General features: G+C 50.0%; 2 protein-coding genes across 7 annotated transcripts in view; one reads left to right on the forward strand and one right to left on the reverse strand.

Moving 5' to 3' along the window:
• Positions 1 to 8134, reverse strand: part of LOC100119624 — a 58288-nt gene extending 50154 nt beyond the window's left edge. Inside the window, exons 1-2 of one of the 6 annotated variants that reach the window (XM_031931960.1) lie at positions 7916 to 8134; positions 7181 to 7391 (exon numbers count right to left, since the gene is read on the reverse strand). In XM_031931960.1, the coding sequence (XP_031787820.1) occupies positions 7181 to 7238 (58 nt within the window). In that variant the 5' untranslated portion in view covers positions 7239 to 7391; positions 7916 to 8134. Of the gene's footprint in view, positions 1 to 7180; positions 7848 to 7897 lie in introns of those variants that run through there. The other 5 variants (XM_016987744.2, XM_031931959.1, XM_032600453.1 and 2 more) reach the window with 5 other exon arrangements.
• The window catches only part of LOC100119203 (neurotrimin), a 265784-nt gene that overhangs the window by 60132 nt on the left and 186600 nt on the right, over positions 1 to 19052 (forward strand). The window lies entirely within an intron of this gene.

The raw sequence follows: 19052 nt of genomic DNA on the forward strand, positions 1-19052 counted from the left end.
CCGGAGGCTCGGGAGCGCTTACGCACACACTTTACGCAGGCCGGATCGTTTATTATCACAATCCGCGGAGCCCGAGTGGCGCGCCGCGCGCGTGTGTATATTATTAAACGTCTTTGCGCACATCCTTTTCTCTCCTTTTCTCTCTCCGATCGCCCTCAGCTCTCTGTCGCTCTTCTAAAATTATCCCGCGCGCGCCCCCTCTCTCTGGCCATAACTCCTTCCGAGAGAGAGAGAGAGAGAGAGAGAGAGAGAGAGACCTACACTCTTTCTTCATCTTTGTCCCTTCGCTCTCGTTCTCTCTCAAAATAAATGCGCGCATTACTAGACGATAAATCAATACTCGCGGGGCTTTTTATGCACGCGCGCACGGCAGTTCCCCTGTCTGCAGTCGTAAAGAGATTTTTAGCTGACGCCGACCGATTACGTTTTACGACGTTACTTTTTTCCCTCTCCGCGTTATCCATTTTTTCCCCGGCGAGCGAGTAGCTTCGCCTCAGTCGTGTGTGCTGTATATGAAAATCCGAAACTGTTTGCGGGAGAGAGTGCGTATACGCAAAAGCGGAATTTCACGTAAACACACTGCAAGGAAATGAAAATATTGTGATTGAAGCCCGACACGCACGCGGGCGGTCCAAGAGAGAGAGAGAGAGAGAGAGAGAGAGAGAGAGAGAGAGAGAGAGAGAGAGAGAGAGAGAGAGAGAGAGAGAGAATGTAATAACAAAAGGGCGGCGCAAAAATTAGCTGCAGCGCAGCACGCATTCCTCTGTTTATCCATTACGCGCCAAGGCTACTGCGAGCGAGAGCAGGGCGAAATAAGAGCCACGTCTACTTGCAGCAGCCTGTGTCGTACATATTCCCCCGTGATGCTCCTTCTCTCTCCTGCGTAGGCGTTTGCTTATTTTACGCTCCGCGGGCCCGGTTATAGAGGGAGGAGAGGCGTTCGAGCACTTCCTCTAGCTGACGGGTGCTCTTCCTCCTGGTCTAATACTCCGCTGCATATGTATATCGATTCGACGCCCCTTACGCGCGCGTATCGCACGCACGAAGGCCCGCTTTGCTCTGCACACAGGAGAACTCCATATGTGTGCGTGTGCACGCGTGCTGGGAGCAGAGACATTGTTGGTCGGACTGTACCGGGGGGGGGGGGGGGGTGAAAGATAGGAATACGACTGGCTGCACGTGCACGCAAAACTGAGCTCGTTAGAGCCGGTCGCACATGCGAGTTTCGCGGTTAGCGCGCTCCCGTGCTCTGCCGTATATATATGTACGAGTACGAATTGACCCGAGATGTTTTGCGAGCCTTTCCTTTTAATTTGCTCCCTAGCATCCCCGGAGGGAATCTTTGATTTACGGATTCATCGCGCGCATACTTGGCCTGAAAAACTTGGCTTATACTTGCATCCGGGCTTTGTGCGCCGGGAGATAAGTTACCGCTGCTTTTTCTCGGAAAACGTTCCGGCTCTCGAGCGCAGCGCGCATAATCCGCTCTCCTTTCTCGCTTCGCGCACGCTAGCGTTAATTTGAAAATTCTCGATCCGATCGATTCGGCCGCGCGGAAAAACTCTCTCTCCCGTCGAGCGACGCGACGATAAAGAAATTATTAGCGAGAGCGAGCAATATCCTCGTCGCGTATATTAAACACGCAGCGATAGCCGAACGGCGTAATTAGCGTCGTGCGTACCAGCGCGACGAAATGAGCGAACAAGAAAGCCCGTAAAAGCTGTGCGCTGCCGGCGGTAAAGGCGTGCGGTACGTTATACACGAAAAAAATAAAAGCGAAAATGTTGACGAGCGCAATCTGCCGCTCACGCACGCGGCGGCCTTTAACGCTTTACAAGTTTTATTATTCCGAGTACATGTAGCCTGGCTCTCTCTCTCTCTCTCTCTGCCGCGGGAGGGGCGGGCGCGAAAAAACGTCGCTCTCGCGCCGCGAGCGAGAGGGCGCGAAGTAGAGAAACTGCCGCGCGCGCGGCGACTTGCGGCCCGGGACGGCCGTCGAGGAACAGTCGCTTATTGTGTGTCGACGGCAGCGAGAGAGAAAGAGAGAGAGAGAGAGAGAAAGAGAGAGAGAGAGAGAGAGAGAGAGAGAGAGAGAGAGAGAGAGAGACTCCCCGCTGTTGCCGACGGCTCTCCGTCTACTATACTGTGTGTGAGTACGCGTGTGTGTGTAGTGCTGTAGGAGAGCGGGGGCGGGCTGCGTTGCGACAATATTTTCGAGAGCGCAGACGGCGCGCTGTGAAAAAAACCGAGGGAAAAGGCGCGCAACGAGCGCGGGAGCTTGAAAAAAAGGAGGAAAAAGCACTTACTTTTTCCTATCGAGCGCTGTACTGGAGGCGTTTTATCGAACATCGATACAAGCTCGAACCGCCAACTGTCAAATCTACCGCAAAGCTTTTTCCGTTTTCTCATTTTAGCCCTTTTTTTCATCCCGACTCTCCTCTCTCACTCTCTGCACCGGTTATTTTCTTTCCGCGCTGTACACTGCGCGCCGCGTCGGGGCGTCCCAAGAGCTGCGCGGAAAATCAATTAGAAGATGAGGCGGCACGCTCTCGATGTACCGACGCAGAAGTAAGCAGTGTACGCGGCGGCGACGAGGCGCGAGAACCCAGAGTGCGCCGAGGCGAAATTGCGCAAATTATTTTTTCTCGCAGCCCAGCTCACCGAGGAAACAATATAGCACGCGAATGAAGCGCGCCCTTTCACTCGCCGAGGCGGCTGCATTATATCGATCAGGACGCCTCGCGCGGCAGCGGCTCTTTATTCCGCGACTTTCTTGCGTTTTTTCTCCCGCGAGCCTGTACAATGCGCCGAGCCCAGCGCCCGACGACGCATAGAGAAGGATTAAATTAAACCGCCGGCTTGGGCTATAGAAAAAAAGGAGGAGAAGAAGAAGAAATTTCGCTCCTTCTCGGGCGAAGCGTTGAATGTGAACTCCCTGCAGCGCGAGAATGAAGTGGGGGAGAGGAGAGACGCCGCTGGAAATCGGAGAATAGCGCGTTATAGGTGTGTATACGCGATTCAAAAGAATCCAGAGTCAAAAGAAGAGTGCCATGCAAGACGGTGTGAAATTACAGAGGCTCGTCACGCGGCCTAACCCTTTGGCTCCGGTGCAGCATTATATCCAGCGTGCGTATCAGCGCAAACTGTGTGTGTGCGTGTGCGCCATCCGGTTTTTCGCGGCCGTGGGGCAGCTCGTTTGAGCAGCGCATCCGCTGGAATTGTTCGCGGTGTGTACAGAGCCACGCGCGCGCGGACCTCCGTGACAACACTGTCAAATCCGGCAGCCGCCGACTATGTATCGTCTCGTTAATCCGCGGCTGAATACGACGCACCTCACATATTGCGCCCGGCTCGTGCGAGCTGCAATTACCGAAATTATGGAGAAACGCTCAAAAAGACAGTATAACCCCTGTCCGCGGAGGCTGCGATTTCGATCCGACTTCGGTTTCGATTTCCCGAGTTTATAGTCTAGTCAATTATTATTATTATTATTATTATTATTATTATTATAGATCTATTTTGCTCTAGTCAAAAAAATTACAAGGTACAATACTAGATGACTTATCACATTTTTTTCACAAGTTATATCACAGCTTACATTTGTCATTCAACGACACCACCATCCTCGCATTGATAGATGTGTTTTAAACCGACTAAGTGACGGAAGATTCCTTAAATTACGAGAGAGCGAATTCCATAGACGCGCGCCCCATGCACTGAATGACCTCAGTCCAGTGTCATTACGCGAACCGGGAACCCTACGAGTTCCTTGGGGTCCCTAGAAGAGGTTCTACACTGGTTCCTCTCAAAAAGGGCAGCGAGATACGAAGGCTTTCCCATGCCAACTACTTTGTAAAGCAGTACCGCCGCAAAATACTTCCTTCTTCCCTCGACCGAAACCCAGCCTATCTCTTTCCTATACAGGGAGATGTGCTCGCGCCTTTTAGCACCACAGATATATCTCACATGAGTTCTGCAACCTTTGAAGTCGGGTGTTGAGTTCACCTGATACGTCAAGGTAGACAAGAGAGCAGTAATCCAAGTGCGAGATGACAAGAGCGCTAGCCAGCTGCTTACGCAGTGTCTCGGTGGTACAGGATCTGAAGGATCTGAGTCCATAAAGAGCTCTATTAACCTTTCGGCTAATCGCATCCACTTGCGATTTCCACGCCAATTTTGAATCCATTATAACACCGAGATTAGTTACAGTGTCAACAAAGAGAATGAAAACGCCATCCGCGACCTCAATGTCAGGCAGCTGTAGACTTTTCACTTTATTGATGTTATAATCCAAACCGAAAATAATAGCTTTAGTTTTCCCAACATTGAGGCAGAGTACATTCTCAGATGCCTATGCCGACACCGCACGCGCCACAGATCGTCCCTCACCACCTGAGTATAGGTTTGCAGGTCATCATCAGCATACAGCAAATGTTCGACACTGTCCGATAATCCCGTCGGGGTCTTTGAAGTCAGCCAGGAAATGTCGAATATCATTAATGTAAAGGCTAAACAGAAGAGGCCCCAGAACAGAGCCCTGTGGCACGCCAAGATTGGTATCACAATAGAATCGGTGGCACAGTATTAGCCGGCAAGTCCGCCCTGATTCCGGGCTTTGCCGGCGCACGATCTTGTTATCCGTTTTCCGCGCACGAGCAATTAGTAGCGGAACTCGCAATTAAAAATAATATAGTCAAAAGTACCCATCCCCGCACTCACACACACGCGCACGCGTGTAGGCCCGAAGAGCGGAGCTACTTTCTCAAGTTCGTAAGAGGGTCGCAAGCCGTTAATGCATCGCGAACCGCATACTCGACCGAGAGGCAGCTCCGCGCATACTCTCTCAGCGACTTTTGCAGCGACGAGGACGGGATTATGCCTGCCGCTGCCACCGCACAGAAGTAGTTAAAAGTGAGTGTCGTCTGATGGCTATGTAGGCGAGCAGACATTTCACGGCTCCGGCGTGTGGCAGCAGCTTCGCACGCGCGATATATCTACGCCCAAGCACACGCAAATGCCGTGTAGCAAACAGCGTCAGCAGCAGCAGCCGCCGAGCTACGGGCGAAATCCCCCCGCTTGTGTAAACAGAAATTTGATGTCAGGCTGGATCTGTATACGCGGCGCACAATTTGGAGCCAACGTTTCGGCGATTATGGCGATTGTAAAAAGTCACTGCTGCCGTCGGGCTGCATCGAGACACACTGCATATAGCCGGTCAGAGATAGCCGTCTCTGCCTTTTACGAATCGCATTTAAATTAGAGCTTCCTTTAATTATGACGTTTAGAGCTGTAACTGCGCGCCGTCGCGCCTCTCAAAGCCGGAGAATTTCCCGTTTGTTTGTCGCCCCCGACTCCTCTTTTCTTTTTTAATTAACGAGGGAGAAAACGAGGGTTTGTTCATATAACCTAGATTCGCCGCGCAGAAAGCTAATTAACGAAAACAAATTTCGACAGTCACGAAGAAACAAGCCCCGTCTTGTTGCGACTGTATAATCGAGTAATTTTTGCGTGCAACTGTAGTATCCTCAAGGGGAATTTAAAATTACCCCTTCGAGAAGGGCGCGATGCATAATCATAAGCAAGGCCGCGAACACTAGAGGGTAGAGAGGAGAGAGAGAGAGAGAGAGAGAGAGAGAGAGAGAGAGAGAGAGAGAGAGAGCAGTCGCAGTGCAGCAGCGGCCGCCGCCGCGGCTATATTTGTATGCAAAAGTGAAAATGCACTCTAATAGAAGCTTCAAGGAAATTGGAAAATGGTACGTTCCACAGTTCATCTCGACCTTTGGGCTGGGGCAAGCGCGCAAGCGAGAGAGAGAGAGAGAGAGAGAGAGAGAGAGAGAGAGAGAGAGAGAGAGTGAGAGAGAGAGAGACAGGGAGAGACAGAGAAAGAGCGGAAGTCGAAGAGGGACGAATTCAAATGAGATTGTTCGTCCACACCTCGAGCTTGTAATCAAGCGGCGTCAAAAGGGAAGAAGAGCTGCTGCTGCTGCTGCTGAGTCGCGAGCCAAGAGAGAGAGAGAGAGAGGGAGATGGAGAAGGAGAAAGAGGGAAAGAGAGCGAAGCCCGAGCAGACGGAGGCGCGCAATTAGAATTACTCGCAATGAAAACGAGCTGGTCTCTTCTCTCTATACGTAAAAGCTTAAATTGCTCGCTCTATGTAAGTCACCTCAATCACGAGCTGTGTAATCGAGACGTATAAAAGCTCTGTCGTGCAAACCGATTGGGCGAGCGGCGCATATTTCTCATCAATTATATTCGACTCTTGCGTCGTCGCTGCTTCATTTTTCGCGAGTCTTCCGGAATTCCAGTGCGCTCTACTGTATCTCGTATTATATTAAAGTCTACGCGAATAAATTATCTCGTGCGGATCGTCGTCCTTTTTATCTTTTCATACCTTTCTCCTTTATCCAGAAATTTACTTACTTATTCACTTGTCCCTAACGCGAGTTTGTCTTTCAGCTTTTTCCTTGCCTAACCGAGCCGGAATTTCCTTCGCTTTTCATTTTGCGCGCGGGAACAAAGAAATCGCCGAGCTAAACTTGATTCCCTTTCTCCGCTGCGCTGCATGTATACGCTACGCGTACAAGCGAGCAGTAGGGAAAACTCGTCTGCCGGGCGTTGTTAGCGAGAGTCAAATTAACATAAAAATTTAATCAAACTCCTCAATAATCTTTTTCTCGCTCGGCATTATGCAACATCAACGCGTCGCCCGCGGCTGTTGTTACTTTTTTACGCTGCCGAGCAGGCAGCTGCTTCAGAATCCCGGATAAACAAACGCGCGCGAAAATATTTGATCTTTGAAGCGCGCGTCTCTCGCGTACCTCGCCCGACGCTCATTCCGAGAGCTTTGCGCTGAATAAATCTGCGCGCGTACACGAGAGCTTGCGGTGCGGCGTTCAACTTCAAAGCGAGGACGAGCTGCGAATCGACGTCGTCTCTCTACTTCTGAGTACCACCACCATTATTATTATTATTATTATGATTATTATTTTCATCGTTATCACGCGGTCGTAATCAGGGACGGAGGATCGGATGCGCGCACTCGAGAAGGGACGGCGGCTTAAAGTTGCGTAAAAACACGTGCTTGCTCGTTGCGGGGTTGCTGCTGGGATGAAAAAGGGATCCGCGCGTATAGTGCGAGTAACGCGCGCCGCGAGCTAGAATGGGCCAATAAAACACTTACCCGTTATCAGCAGGGTCATAAAAGTCAGTCCCAGAGTCCGCCACACGTGCCGAGGCATTTCGAAGCTCGCTCGTATTTTTTCCCCGGCTCGCACAGTGCGCACAGAGTACAGTGTTATAGAGTACAACAACACAAGCAGGCCGAGCGGCTCCTCGTTGTGGCGAGCGTATCCTCGGCTCGCTGGCAGCAACTAATCAGGGCACACTATAAACTTGAAACAGAGGCAGAGAGCGGTGCCGTTGGCAACGAGAAGAGAGCGAGCGCGAGAGAGAGAGAGAGGAGAGCGTGAGGAACGACCGCAAGTTGCGCGCGCGCGCTCGCTATGTTTTGGCTAACGAGCGGCAACAACAGCGGCGGCAACAACGCTGACGGCGATAACAGTTGCGGCGAGGCTCTGACGGCATTGTTATCGGCCAGTCATTGGCACGCGTCGCGCGATACTCGTACACGTTTTATCGCCCCCGTCAGTCCGGCCAGCAAACGGAGCGAGCAAACGGAGCACACACACGTGAAAACTGATCGAGGCAGTTGATACAGCTGCTGCTCAGGCCGCCGCGAGGCTCACGACTGTCGGCTGCTGCTATACTGGCGTACGGACTTCTCGCCGCTCTTCCCCACCCCTCGCCTGCCCGTCTCACTCTATCTCTCTCTCTCTCTCTCTCTCTCTCTCTCTCTCTCTCTCTCTCTCTCTCTCTCTCTTGAGGGGGTACGCTATACTTATGTGCTGCAGCTTACGGCGGCGCCGGCAAGCACACCGCGCTCGCGGGGGCGCGAAAATTCGAAGCCCGCTCTCCGATACTGCGCCCTCTCTCTCCCGAACTTTTTGTCTCCGACTCGGGTCGCGCGGTGCGCTCGCTCCGATGAGATCTTGAGCACTGTTGACAGAGTAATTGCGCGTATATCTGCAGTGGATTGCGCGAGAGGTGGCGAGACTGAGCGTCGCCGCGCGCGGGCGCGAACGGCCGAATACCCTGAGCCGAGTCGGCGGTAGCACGGCGCTGCCGCTGCGCGCATGCTCGGCTACTCCCCCTACCGCGCGATCTCCCCTCCCCGCTACCCTCTCTCTCTCTCTTTTCAGCTTCTCCGCGCGCGAGATTCATTCGCGACCGGTCGCGCGATCCGCTTGCGGCTTCCATAGTCGCGATGCTAATTTCCTTCCCTTCTTTCGAAAAGTGTGTCCCCGGGCCCCAAAAAAGCACGGAGCGTGGCGAATTATAACCATCTGACTCGGCAGGCCTGGGTAAACATCTCTGGGCGCGTGATACGCGCACGCCCACGACGAGCTCGACGGAGTACGTACTGCAGCGATCGAGAGTGAGCGAACGGGGAAAAAATGGAGCTTTGCTCGCAGTAGAGAGAGAGAGAGAGAGAGAGAGAGAGAGAGAGAGAGAGAGGGAGAGAGAGAGAGAGAGAGATACGGGCACGACGGATGGGAAAGCGATAAATCAAGCGGAGAGTGCTGCCGCCTCGTCGTCGTATCGCCCAGCCTCTCTCAGCGCCGGCTCCCCCGGCTGCAGCGACCCCGACACGCCGGAAGGGGCTGTAAAAACATTTTTTTTAATTACACCGCTCTCGCTCTGCTCGTACAGGAAGAGCCGGAGTCTCTCACTCTCTCGTTACGTATTATATGACGTCGGCGGATTATAGCTGTTATGCCGTTGTTGCCGCAAAATTAAGTACGCGAGCGCGCGCGACAAAAAGCGCTTTGCAATTTGTTTAATTTCGCTTTTCTTTCTCTTTTGTTGTTCCGGGATTATGTTCGCTGTGCGCGCGGGGCGATTATGCGTTGCGCGCATAAGAGACAAATTTCATTTATCCGCAGCGAAATAATTGCTTCGGAATATTTTTCCTGGCGCGACTATACGCGCTTTTATTATACGCGATGCACTGCTATGCCGCATCGATTATCATTCGGCTCCGCGTTCCTCTTGCATAATTATGCTACTGCGTTTTGGATATTAATTCATAGTTAATATCTGGGATATGCATCGCTGCCGCGTGAACTATATATACGTGGGGACGGTAAATCGGTCAGCCGCGAGAGAAAAGAGAGCGCGAGAGAAATTCCGAAATAACGAAACGACGAGCGCTGGCTGCGGAAATTGTGTTGAGCGTATTTAGAAGTCAAGTAACGAGCTCTTTTTTCTCCCTCGCTCTCCCTTTTCTGCCTTTCTTGTCCCGTAACGATTTTACCAGGGAGAGAGAGAGCCAGAGGTATTTACCCCCCTTATATACACGCTGGCGTGTCTCTCGCTCTCTTTTCTTCGTGGCTGCCGGCGCCGACTGCCGCCACCGCTGCTTGCGCCGCGTCTTTTCGCCCCGTGATTTCTGGATTCCGGAAGCGGCGAAAGAGGGTCTGCGCGAGCTCTGAAATATCGCGAAGACATCAGTCGTTACGCTCTCCCCGCCCCCGCTCGCTCGTTTGTCCACATCGCCGGTTACGTGGACGTATAAAACAGTCTTCCATCGTTGTCGTCCTAGCTCCGCGCTCTCGCAGCGGCGAGCAAGCGTCCGCGCGCGCGAACGAACATTCCCTGAGAGCCAGACGCAAGCTCGGAGACAAAGACTGAGAATATACTTGAGAGAGAGAGAGAGAGAGAGAGAGAGGGGGGGGGGGCAGGAGGGGGAGTTAAAGAACGACGAAATGAGCTGAGATGCCGCAGCTCGGAGGTCAGCAGCGAGTACTCTTTCCTCTCGCCGCCGCCGCCGCACTTTTTGCGGCTGCTACTACTTCGATTGCTTATACTCGCTGCGTTAACCCACATAATAAACTACTGTCTCGCCCGGCTTTCCAGCGGTGCATATACGTACACACACACTCTCGGGTGTGATTAAATTGATTTCAAGAGTTAATTTACATGAATGAAACCGGACCGCCGCGCAGTACCGAGCTTTTTGTCCGCGGATCCGCGCGCGTAATTGAACATGCTGGCAGCGCGGCGCGGTCAACGTCCGAAATAATTCCGGACGACGGTTCAGCTGCACTACTCCTAGGAGGACCTAGCGCCTATCACCGAGTTAAGTTTTTAACGAGACGGCTCGCAAAAATAGCCCGGGAGATGTAGGAGGCCGCGCGCTGAAAAAAAGAGCCGAGAAATATAAAGCACGAGGAAACAAATTGGTCGGCTCGTCTGGGCTTTTAAAAAGCGGGCTCGCGCGCGCGCACGTATCTATATATACGGGAGAGAGAGAGAGAGAGAGAGAGAGAGAGAGAGAGAGAGAGAGAGAGAGAGGCGAGAATCGCTCGGCAAACTCGTTGCCGGAGAAATTCATGTGCCAGGTGAGCGCAGTAAGGGGGTAGCGGCAGCAGTAGTGCTCGGCCGCGCGCTGAATTATCGTGCGGACTTGTTTCTTCTTTCGTGTGCGCGCTCGCGTTTTTTGTCGACACACACACACACACACACACGTGCGGGGCAGGAAGAGGGAGCAGCTATTTTCTGGACACAGGAAAACGCGCGCTGCGAAACGAGCTGCCGCGGGGGCGTGTATGGGAGCGAGCGACGGAGAATAAGTGCTCGCGCGCGAACCTGCCGACGTAAGTTATATCCTTTCGCTTGGCCCTTGCCGCCGCGCCGGTTCCCAGCTCTGGCTCTCTGCAGTGTGCGCGCGGTCACGGCTATTGCGCTCCCCGGCCCAGCTTCCAGCAGCTCTATCGGGAATAGATTATGAAAAAACCCGCGCTGGCTCTGCTGGCTGCAACGCCGCAAAAGCTGATTTTCACTTATATTCTCCAGCTCGTCCTACCCATTTCCGCTCTCGACGCTTTTCCGGAGAAACAATCGCCCGATAAGAACGCCTCCATGTGTATTAATCGACCTATAAATAACAAGATTTTCACCTATATGGAATCGCGCACACGTCCGCGCGCGCGCGCGGCAGCTCTGACTGTTTTTAAATTGAATGCTACTCCCCGGCGGGTTTTTTCGCTTTCTCTGTTTTTTCGCCGAACGATTCCATTCAAACTTTTGCCTTTTTAAATTGCCCGTTTATATTTACCCTGCAACAAGCCGCCTCGCGTTGCATACATACGCGTGTGCCGCGGCGTTTCTGAATTCGATGAAACTTTTCGCTTATTTTTTCACCGACGTACAAAAACAAAACCGAAAGTTTTAAATGATTTCGCCAAGGAGCGCGGAGAGCGGTATACATTGCTCGCATGCGCGCGAGTGTGTTCTCGGTATTTTTCAAGAAAATCAAAGTCTCTGCCTTGCCCCGCGCGTACAAAAGGCGCGCGCAGATAGCGAGAAGCTTTGTCGGTAGTTCCAGGAGTTTCGCGCACTCTGGCTTTGTCGACAGCTCTGCGCACTCGATTAAATAAAATTAATTGACTTCGCATAATGGATGAAAGCCGTGGCTCGCGATCGATTATCGGACACGTCGCTCGCCGCGCGGCGCGATTCTATTTTCATCGGCGCGGGTCGGCGGGATATGTTGTTGGGTTGAGTGAGAGGCCCTTGCGCGATAAAAGTCACAGTCGTGATACGCGCTTCTTTTGGTCGATCAAAGGAATCACCGAGAGAGCCATTGTTCGTCCCTACCCACTCGACGATTTATCGCTCGTGCGCGCTGCTTACGCGAGGAATGCGTCTACTGCTATTGGAAAATTGTTTCGTCACGTCGCCCGACTTTCCTTCCGTTTTCCTGAAACACTTGTTCGATGACCAGTGCTGTTTCATTAAAATACCTACGAATCGAATCACGATTTGCAATCGAATCTGTTACACACTGCGCTCTCCTGGAAATAAAACTGATAATCGAGAATCGAGATTCTGAGAACGAGTTGAGTATGTCGAATTCGCTGAAACAGGATGTGCCGATCGGCTGCGTACAGGCGACAAAGGTAAAAAAGGCGACTAATTGTTAGTATAGAGTCTATAATTGAGCGCACATCAGATTTAAAATTCTCTAAAAAAGTATAAGAGGAGAAATTTTCACCGATACTTTTTTCCACTTTTTCTTTAGTTTTCAAAATTCAAAGGCTTTTCTATGGTTCCTCTTCGAAATATTTCATCACGATACTACCAGCTTTAATTAATATTTCAAAGTATAATTTCATAATTGAATTTTTGATATTCGATGAAGCTCTGTGCACTCATCAAAGAAGGGTCAACCACTTTTCCAGGAATGGTATACCGATTACAAATTTCACATCACTGATGCGTATCGTCTTTGTACAATTCGAGTCGTTTGAATCCATTCGTACCCAAATTGATAATAATCATTCTTTAGCGAGTGATTTCGGTCGGTAATTTCCTGAATATAGTGAACAAATTACTTTTAGTGTTTAAGGCAGTGGAGCTGATCTTCGATATTTTTTACCAAGCATACAAGTATTATGTAGAGCTTTGCGTGCGATTCGAATGCCGCGCTGAGTGCAGCTTGTCAAAAAAGTTATATCAATTAGATTAATGCAGCGCAGCACGCGCGTGGCATGAATACATTCGCAGAGCCGCGGCCGGAGTCGGCGCTACTGCGCTGAGGAGCCGCGTAAAAAAGATAATACCGAGAATATATCTTAGCGGGAACATTCATATTAATAAAATTCCACATATAAATCAGAGGGAAAAAAGAGCATTCAGCTGTAGAGAGTGAATCCCCTGTACTCGGCGAATGAACCTCATAGCCGGGGCGCGGCTGTTCATCATCCTCGTAGTCTGCGCAGTTCTCTCTTTCTCTCTCGGCTCTCTCCTCCGCGGCTTTCTCTCGCTAGCAGGAGAAAGATATATATCGTTCGTCGAACTCAAGTTGGAATCAAATCTGATCAGAAAATGAAAAAGGGTGTGCGCGCGGGCGGGGGAAGGTACGAGCTGCCGCTATCCGCCACAGAGAGAGAGAGAGAGAGAGAGAGAGAGAGAGAGAGAGAGAGAGAGAGAGAGAGAGCGAGCGAGAGAGAAAGAGAGTCGGAGAAGAGGAAGAAGAGGAAGAAGAGGAAGAAGAAGAGCGAGGCGAAGAAAGTCTCCAGCGGAGAGAGGGAGAGATGGTACAAGGGACGTGCGCTACGAACCAAATTTTCAAGCTTATTGTCGTCGGGTAAGAAGTCACCGGATCACGTCCGGAATGGCGAACAGGAGGAGCGAGAGACGCGCGCGTAAGGTGAGCCACGAGTGCGATTTACCCCGCTTGCGCGCTCTCTCGTGTGCGTTTATATAAGGAAAGCGTGCATATAGCTGTGAGAGAGCGAAGCCGAGCGAGGTCAATAGCAACTCCCCGCGGAGACTCTCGTGCCGAGCTTGCGGTGTCCCTTTAAATTTTTCCTCCATTATTTACCCTGCGCGCGAGTGTGTGCTCGCGCGGCTCCATTGTACACGCGACGGATAACTTTCGGCTGCGGTAGAAACCGCGAACGAAGTGCGAGCGATCGCGAGCGTGAATTATTCGAGCGTGCATAAGTGCGAATACGACATTCCGTCATCGCAGGCGAGCATAAAAACGCGGCGCGTTATATACAGGCGGCGAAGCGATAAAACCGCAAAGGAGCCCGACGACTCCTCGTCTCGCGGCGCGCACGCTTTTTCAGCCCGTATACACGTGTGTGCGTATAAAGGCGAAAGCGAAAAAGAGCCGGGGATAGAGGAAAGTCTCTCCTCTCGGCGGCGCTCCACGCGTGTTTTGCGGAGCACATAAGAGATCTTCACATAAATATCGCCGGCTCGTAATCTCGCGCCGCCGCCGCCGCCACCGCAGTAGCGGCAGCACATGGGACCCGCCGAGTGAGAGAGAGAGAGAGCCTTTGCAAGGGAAAGGGAACGAGCGCGCGTTCGAGCGGGATAAAAGAAGCCATGTATTCCTTGCAGCTGAGGACGAGCAAAAAGAATGTCTAGCTAGTGCTGCTGGCCAAGAGCGCACGCCGGTATTATATACGTGTCTATCGGACCGCGTCCCGATACTTTCTTCCTCCCCCATCCCCCTCCCCTCTCATATCTGCACGCGCGTAATCTCTTCTTCTTCCTCTCTGCACTTTATATTGAAAAGCTGTCTTCCTCGAGCTTGCAGCGCTCTCGCGTGTATCTGCGATTTTAATATAGCCAAACACGATGCAGAGTATTGGCTCGCGCCTACGCGAGGCACACTAGCGAGCCCGTGTTCCTAGAGATATTCCGTCTTGGAACGGGGGCAACAAGGAGAGAAATGTCTCTTGTCTGCAGCTCGCTGCAGTCGAGACAATGGAGATGGAAAACGTCTACAAAAGGCAATTCGAGCACGCGTCATCGGGCATTGCTTTACACGCAGCCGAGTGAAAGAGCCTCGCGCAATATACCTGTCCCCCGTTATTACGGCGGCCAGCTCTCGCGGCCATTTGGAAAGCCGCATTTGGCAAGAGCGTATGTACGCGAGAGGTAATGCAGCCGTCGCCGTCGCGGTTAGGCGCTCTGATCACATTTCGCAAGCGGGGACCGAAAGAGGAGACTGCTGCGGCTCTGCCCGATGACATCCAACTTTCTGTCTCTCCTTTGTACAACTCCGCAGTTCCTTAGCCGGCTCTCCTTCGCTCTGCAGCTTTGTTCTTTCTGCAGCTCTTTGACGCGAGCGCGAGTACTTACGCGCGCGGCGCCTCGGGCTCTACTGCTGGGCCGGCCGCTATACGTGCGACAGCAGAGAGCGCGAAAAATCCTAGCGTAGAGCTAGGAAGAGGAGACGGGCGTAACTTTCTTCGCGCTCTCGCAAAGGAAAATTTCTCCCCTTGCTGCCGGAGCTCCGCGCTCGATCGTTAAAAAATTTCGCTCTTAAAACTCGCCTGTGCCAGCTCTGATGCCGCTGGCCACTTGATAGCTCTAAGTAAGTGTCGAGTTAAAGTTGCCGAGGCGAAGCGTTCATCAAAACTGCATGGACACGCGCCTATATTTATCGCCGGCTCTCGTCCGATCCGAAGCGCGCCCTGCGCTATATGGCATATAGCCTATGGCTGCGCTCGTGCGCGCGCCCGAATGGGATTCCATCCTCTCTGGGACACGCGGACGTGCGAAATAATTTTGACGCTTTATCCGTTAGAGGGACATGTGTCCTTAATACCCGTCGGTCCGCGGACACGAGCTTCTCGCGTGCAAATAGACTTAGCTCCCCAATTTCGTACGAGAGCGGCATGACAAAGTCGGATTTAGTTTCTGCTCGCTCGCCCGCTCGCTCGCGCAAACATTAGGACCTTATCGATGCTATCGCACGTGATCTACGGCTATCCTACGTTACACACACACACGCACAGATTGAGCGTAAAAAAGCGAGCTCTGCAGTAATATCGTCCTGAATTATCGATGCAGATTGCGCTTTTATGATAGTTCCGGACCAGCATAACAAAACTATTCTGGGGAGGGGAGCGTGCAGGCGCCTTCGCGGATTCGCGCAGCCTTTTTATTTCTTATATTGCTTTGATTCACCCGGCGATACTACAGGCAAACTTTGTTGTGTGTGGATTTATACGGGAGCCGCTGGAAGAAAAAAAGGAGGAAAAAATACACGCACAAGTTATCTATACGAGGAGGGGCTCCGAGCGGGCCGTGCACTCGCCGAAAAAGGAAGGAAAAGTTCCGGGTTGGCTTGATGAGACAAAAGAACACATATCTCTATACAGCCGCTCGCCGAGTACTTTGTCTGTACGTTTTGCGAGCTCACGAGAAAGAGAGAGAGAGAGAGAGAGAGACGCCGAGTGTAGATATTTTCTTCACCGCGTTCCGAAATTTTTCCCCCCAACTTCCAGCAGCAGCGGCGCTTTGTATGCCTTTTATTTATCCGACCAAAAAGGAGGCTACAGTAGACAGACGTTAGACGCCCCAGCTCCTCCGGGCCGCGCTATACAGACTGCGAGCAAGACAGAGGAACTGCAGACGTCGGCAATCTCGGCTCATTCGCTCTATACACGTGCGGGTGTACCTCTCCGCACACACATCCCCGCCGTCAACGTTTTGTTCCGCGCGCATATACACCTACATAGCTATACATACCGAGAGAGTTAGCTCCGCGCTGCAGCAGCGGCCGCGTTAACTTTGTATTTCAAAGCGCGCACTCTCTCTAAATTCCGTCCGGTGAAGGAAAAAAAACTTTATCATTATATTTTATTTCGCGAGCGCGCTTAATAGACTACTCGTCGGCTCTTTACGTATTCCCGGCAGATACATCTCGCACCGGTGATTCCAGTGCTGGAAGAGAGCACAGCTCATTTACAAGGCATTTTCCGTCCGGATGAAGCTTTCCGAGGATCGATTGGAATTCAGCGGGAGTCCGATACTCGGAAATTGTATCGGTAAACTCATTTTTTCTTTGTCTCTCTCCGGGTGCTCGCGCGCGCGGGCGCACGGATCGCAAACACGGCTGTTTTTTTCTTCGAACCGTACGTATACCTGTATAGCCGTGTCTCGCACGGGAAGCGAAGATGAGCTGCGAGGCATGCGAAATCTCTCGGTCGCTCGTCGGCATGATAATACGAGCGGCGGGCAATATAGAGTCAGCGCGCGACAATGGGCCAGTGCCGTGAAATCTGCATAGGAACTCGACACGACTCCCCCGACGAATCATTGAATATGCACGTAAGGCGTATTATTAATTAGGAGAGGACACGCACACATAGATTATACGCCGGGCACACACATACATACATACATCCCGGCGTTAGACGCGGCTGAAATATTAAGGCGCGCGGGGCCAGCAGCCGAGTGTCTATATGGCTTTGCAGCTCTCCACCGGCACGGCTGAGACGGAGGCGAATCACGCGTAGCCCGAGGTCTGAATACGTAATGACTTAAATGCTCTCCGGAGAGTGACATTCGACACCTCGAGCACTTAACGCCCCGGAGGGTCTTGTCCTCGTCACGACCTGGCCGTATTCTGCTCAAATATCAAAAGTTTCGCCGCGCTCACACTCTCATTCTCTCGCTCTCTCTCTCTCTCTCTCTCTCTCTCTCTCTCTCTCTCTCTCTCTATGTCTCTACCTCGAAAACAGAGGAAAGATCGCAAGTCACAGGTCATTTGCGCGCCGTAGCCCCGGACTTTTCGCCAACTTTTTTCTTCTCCGACGTACAGTCGCCCCCTTGGCACCTGATGCAACGACCTTGAGTATGAATTCGCGGGAGCAACCGCACGCGTTGTACAAGAAACATGATATTTCCGCGAAACCATCACGGTATCAATCTTTTTCTCGGATTCCACTGGAGTTTATACCTTAAAAAAACTTGAGCTAGGGACCCTGATAGAAATTTAAACATTAAAAATGGTCTCAAAACTAAAAATTGGCCAGCGAAAATAGCAATAAATCGGCTCATCGTGAAACGCATATACCAGTTTTTCTGCTCAAAGCTGTAATGAGCCTAACTTCCCTACAATAATGATAATGATTGAATTAATTTCAACCCTTATAATACGCAGTGAATTCAAAGATGAATTCACTGCATCTACTTAAATATATACGCAAGTTTCTTGTTCCTTGAAAATTTTACATAAAACATATTTCTTAGTTCTTTTATACTCTAGATAATAAATATATGCGCTAGTGTAACTAAAAGTAATGACTAAAAGTTGCTAGAAGAACGTTTTATTATTGTTAAATAACTGTCCAGAAACAATGTCCAGTTTCAGTTCATTGGTACAATAAAAATGGCCAATTCTTCTACAATAAAAAAATTCAGATGAAACAGCAAACTCGCTCCAATTTAATACGAGCAACAAAATATTTCATCAATTCAACAACCCCGCTGCTGTTGATTTAACGAACCTGTGCTGCTAATTCAACAAACTGATGCCGTTACATTAACTGACACGAAACATTAAATCAATCGTATTAAGGGGACCTCACCACCTTAAATTAAAAAAAAAATGGGATATTGAATTTTTTGTGTAAACGTACCTTGAATTGTTTAAATAATCAATTAAACAATTATATTAACTCAGGAATACTGTAAAAATTATCAAACGATGTTTATGAATACTATATGTCAGGTACAATAGGTCTTCGAATGCCAAAAATCACAATTTTCATTATTTCAGCTACCGCAGACTTACTTATGTTTTGGGCTTCAAAGGGCACTTTTTTCTTTATGGACCTACTTTAAACACATATGTTTATGAAGTGAATGTAGGAATTTAAAAAAAATTTTAATTTAAAAAGTTGTCTACAAGTTGAGCATAATTTTTGTCATTTTCTAAATATTTAAACAAATTTTTTTATCAAATTGTAGACAACTTTTTTAAATTAAAATTTTTTTTTTAAAATCCACATTCACTCCATAAACATATGTGTTTAAAGTAGATCCATAAAAAAAACCGCTGCCAATTCGTTGGCACGTAGCATAGTATATCTGTCTGCTAATGTATTAGGCGGTTTTTAATACATAATTTAATATATACGATTTGAATGGTTCATTGTCCAAAAGTTTGCATACCCCTGTGTTTTTTTATTATAGGATACGAACACTGACGTCAATTTTTTTCCACCAAAATTCACGCATGTTTACATGTATTCCTAAGCAACCTAACCATCAAAATAACAGGCTATTCATTAGATAGGTCGCTCGCGCAATTTTCGAGAAATCGATTTTTACATTTTAGCTTTTTACTAAAAAACAGCTCGACGAAATCGTTTAAAATTTTAGCAGCAGATAGCTTTTTTATGGCGAATCGCCAAATAAAATTTTGAAGCATTAGACTACATTGTTTTAGAGATATAAAAATCAAAACATTTAAAAAAAAAATTGAAACCTTGATATTTTACGAACCATAGGGGTTTGAAAGCTGTGCAATGAACTTATAGGCCAAGCTGTAGAGCATTTTTACATGACATAATTTGTTGCAGCAAACCGATTGTGCGATCATGTAAAGGATGATAAGCAGATGAAAAGGTATGTTTTTCCCTCGCATTTCCGTTCCTTATTATTAGTTATTAACAATT

Source organism: Nasonia vitripennis, chromosome 5, assembly GCF_009193385.2.
Source record: "Nasonia vitripennis strain AsymCx chromosome 5, Nvit_psr_1.1, whole genome shotgun sequence".
NCBI classification, from domain to species: domain Eukaryota; kingdom Metazoa; phylum Arthropoda; class Insecta; order Hymenoptera; family Pteromalidae; genus Nasonia; species Nasonia vitripennis.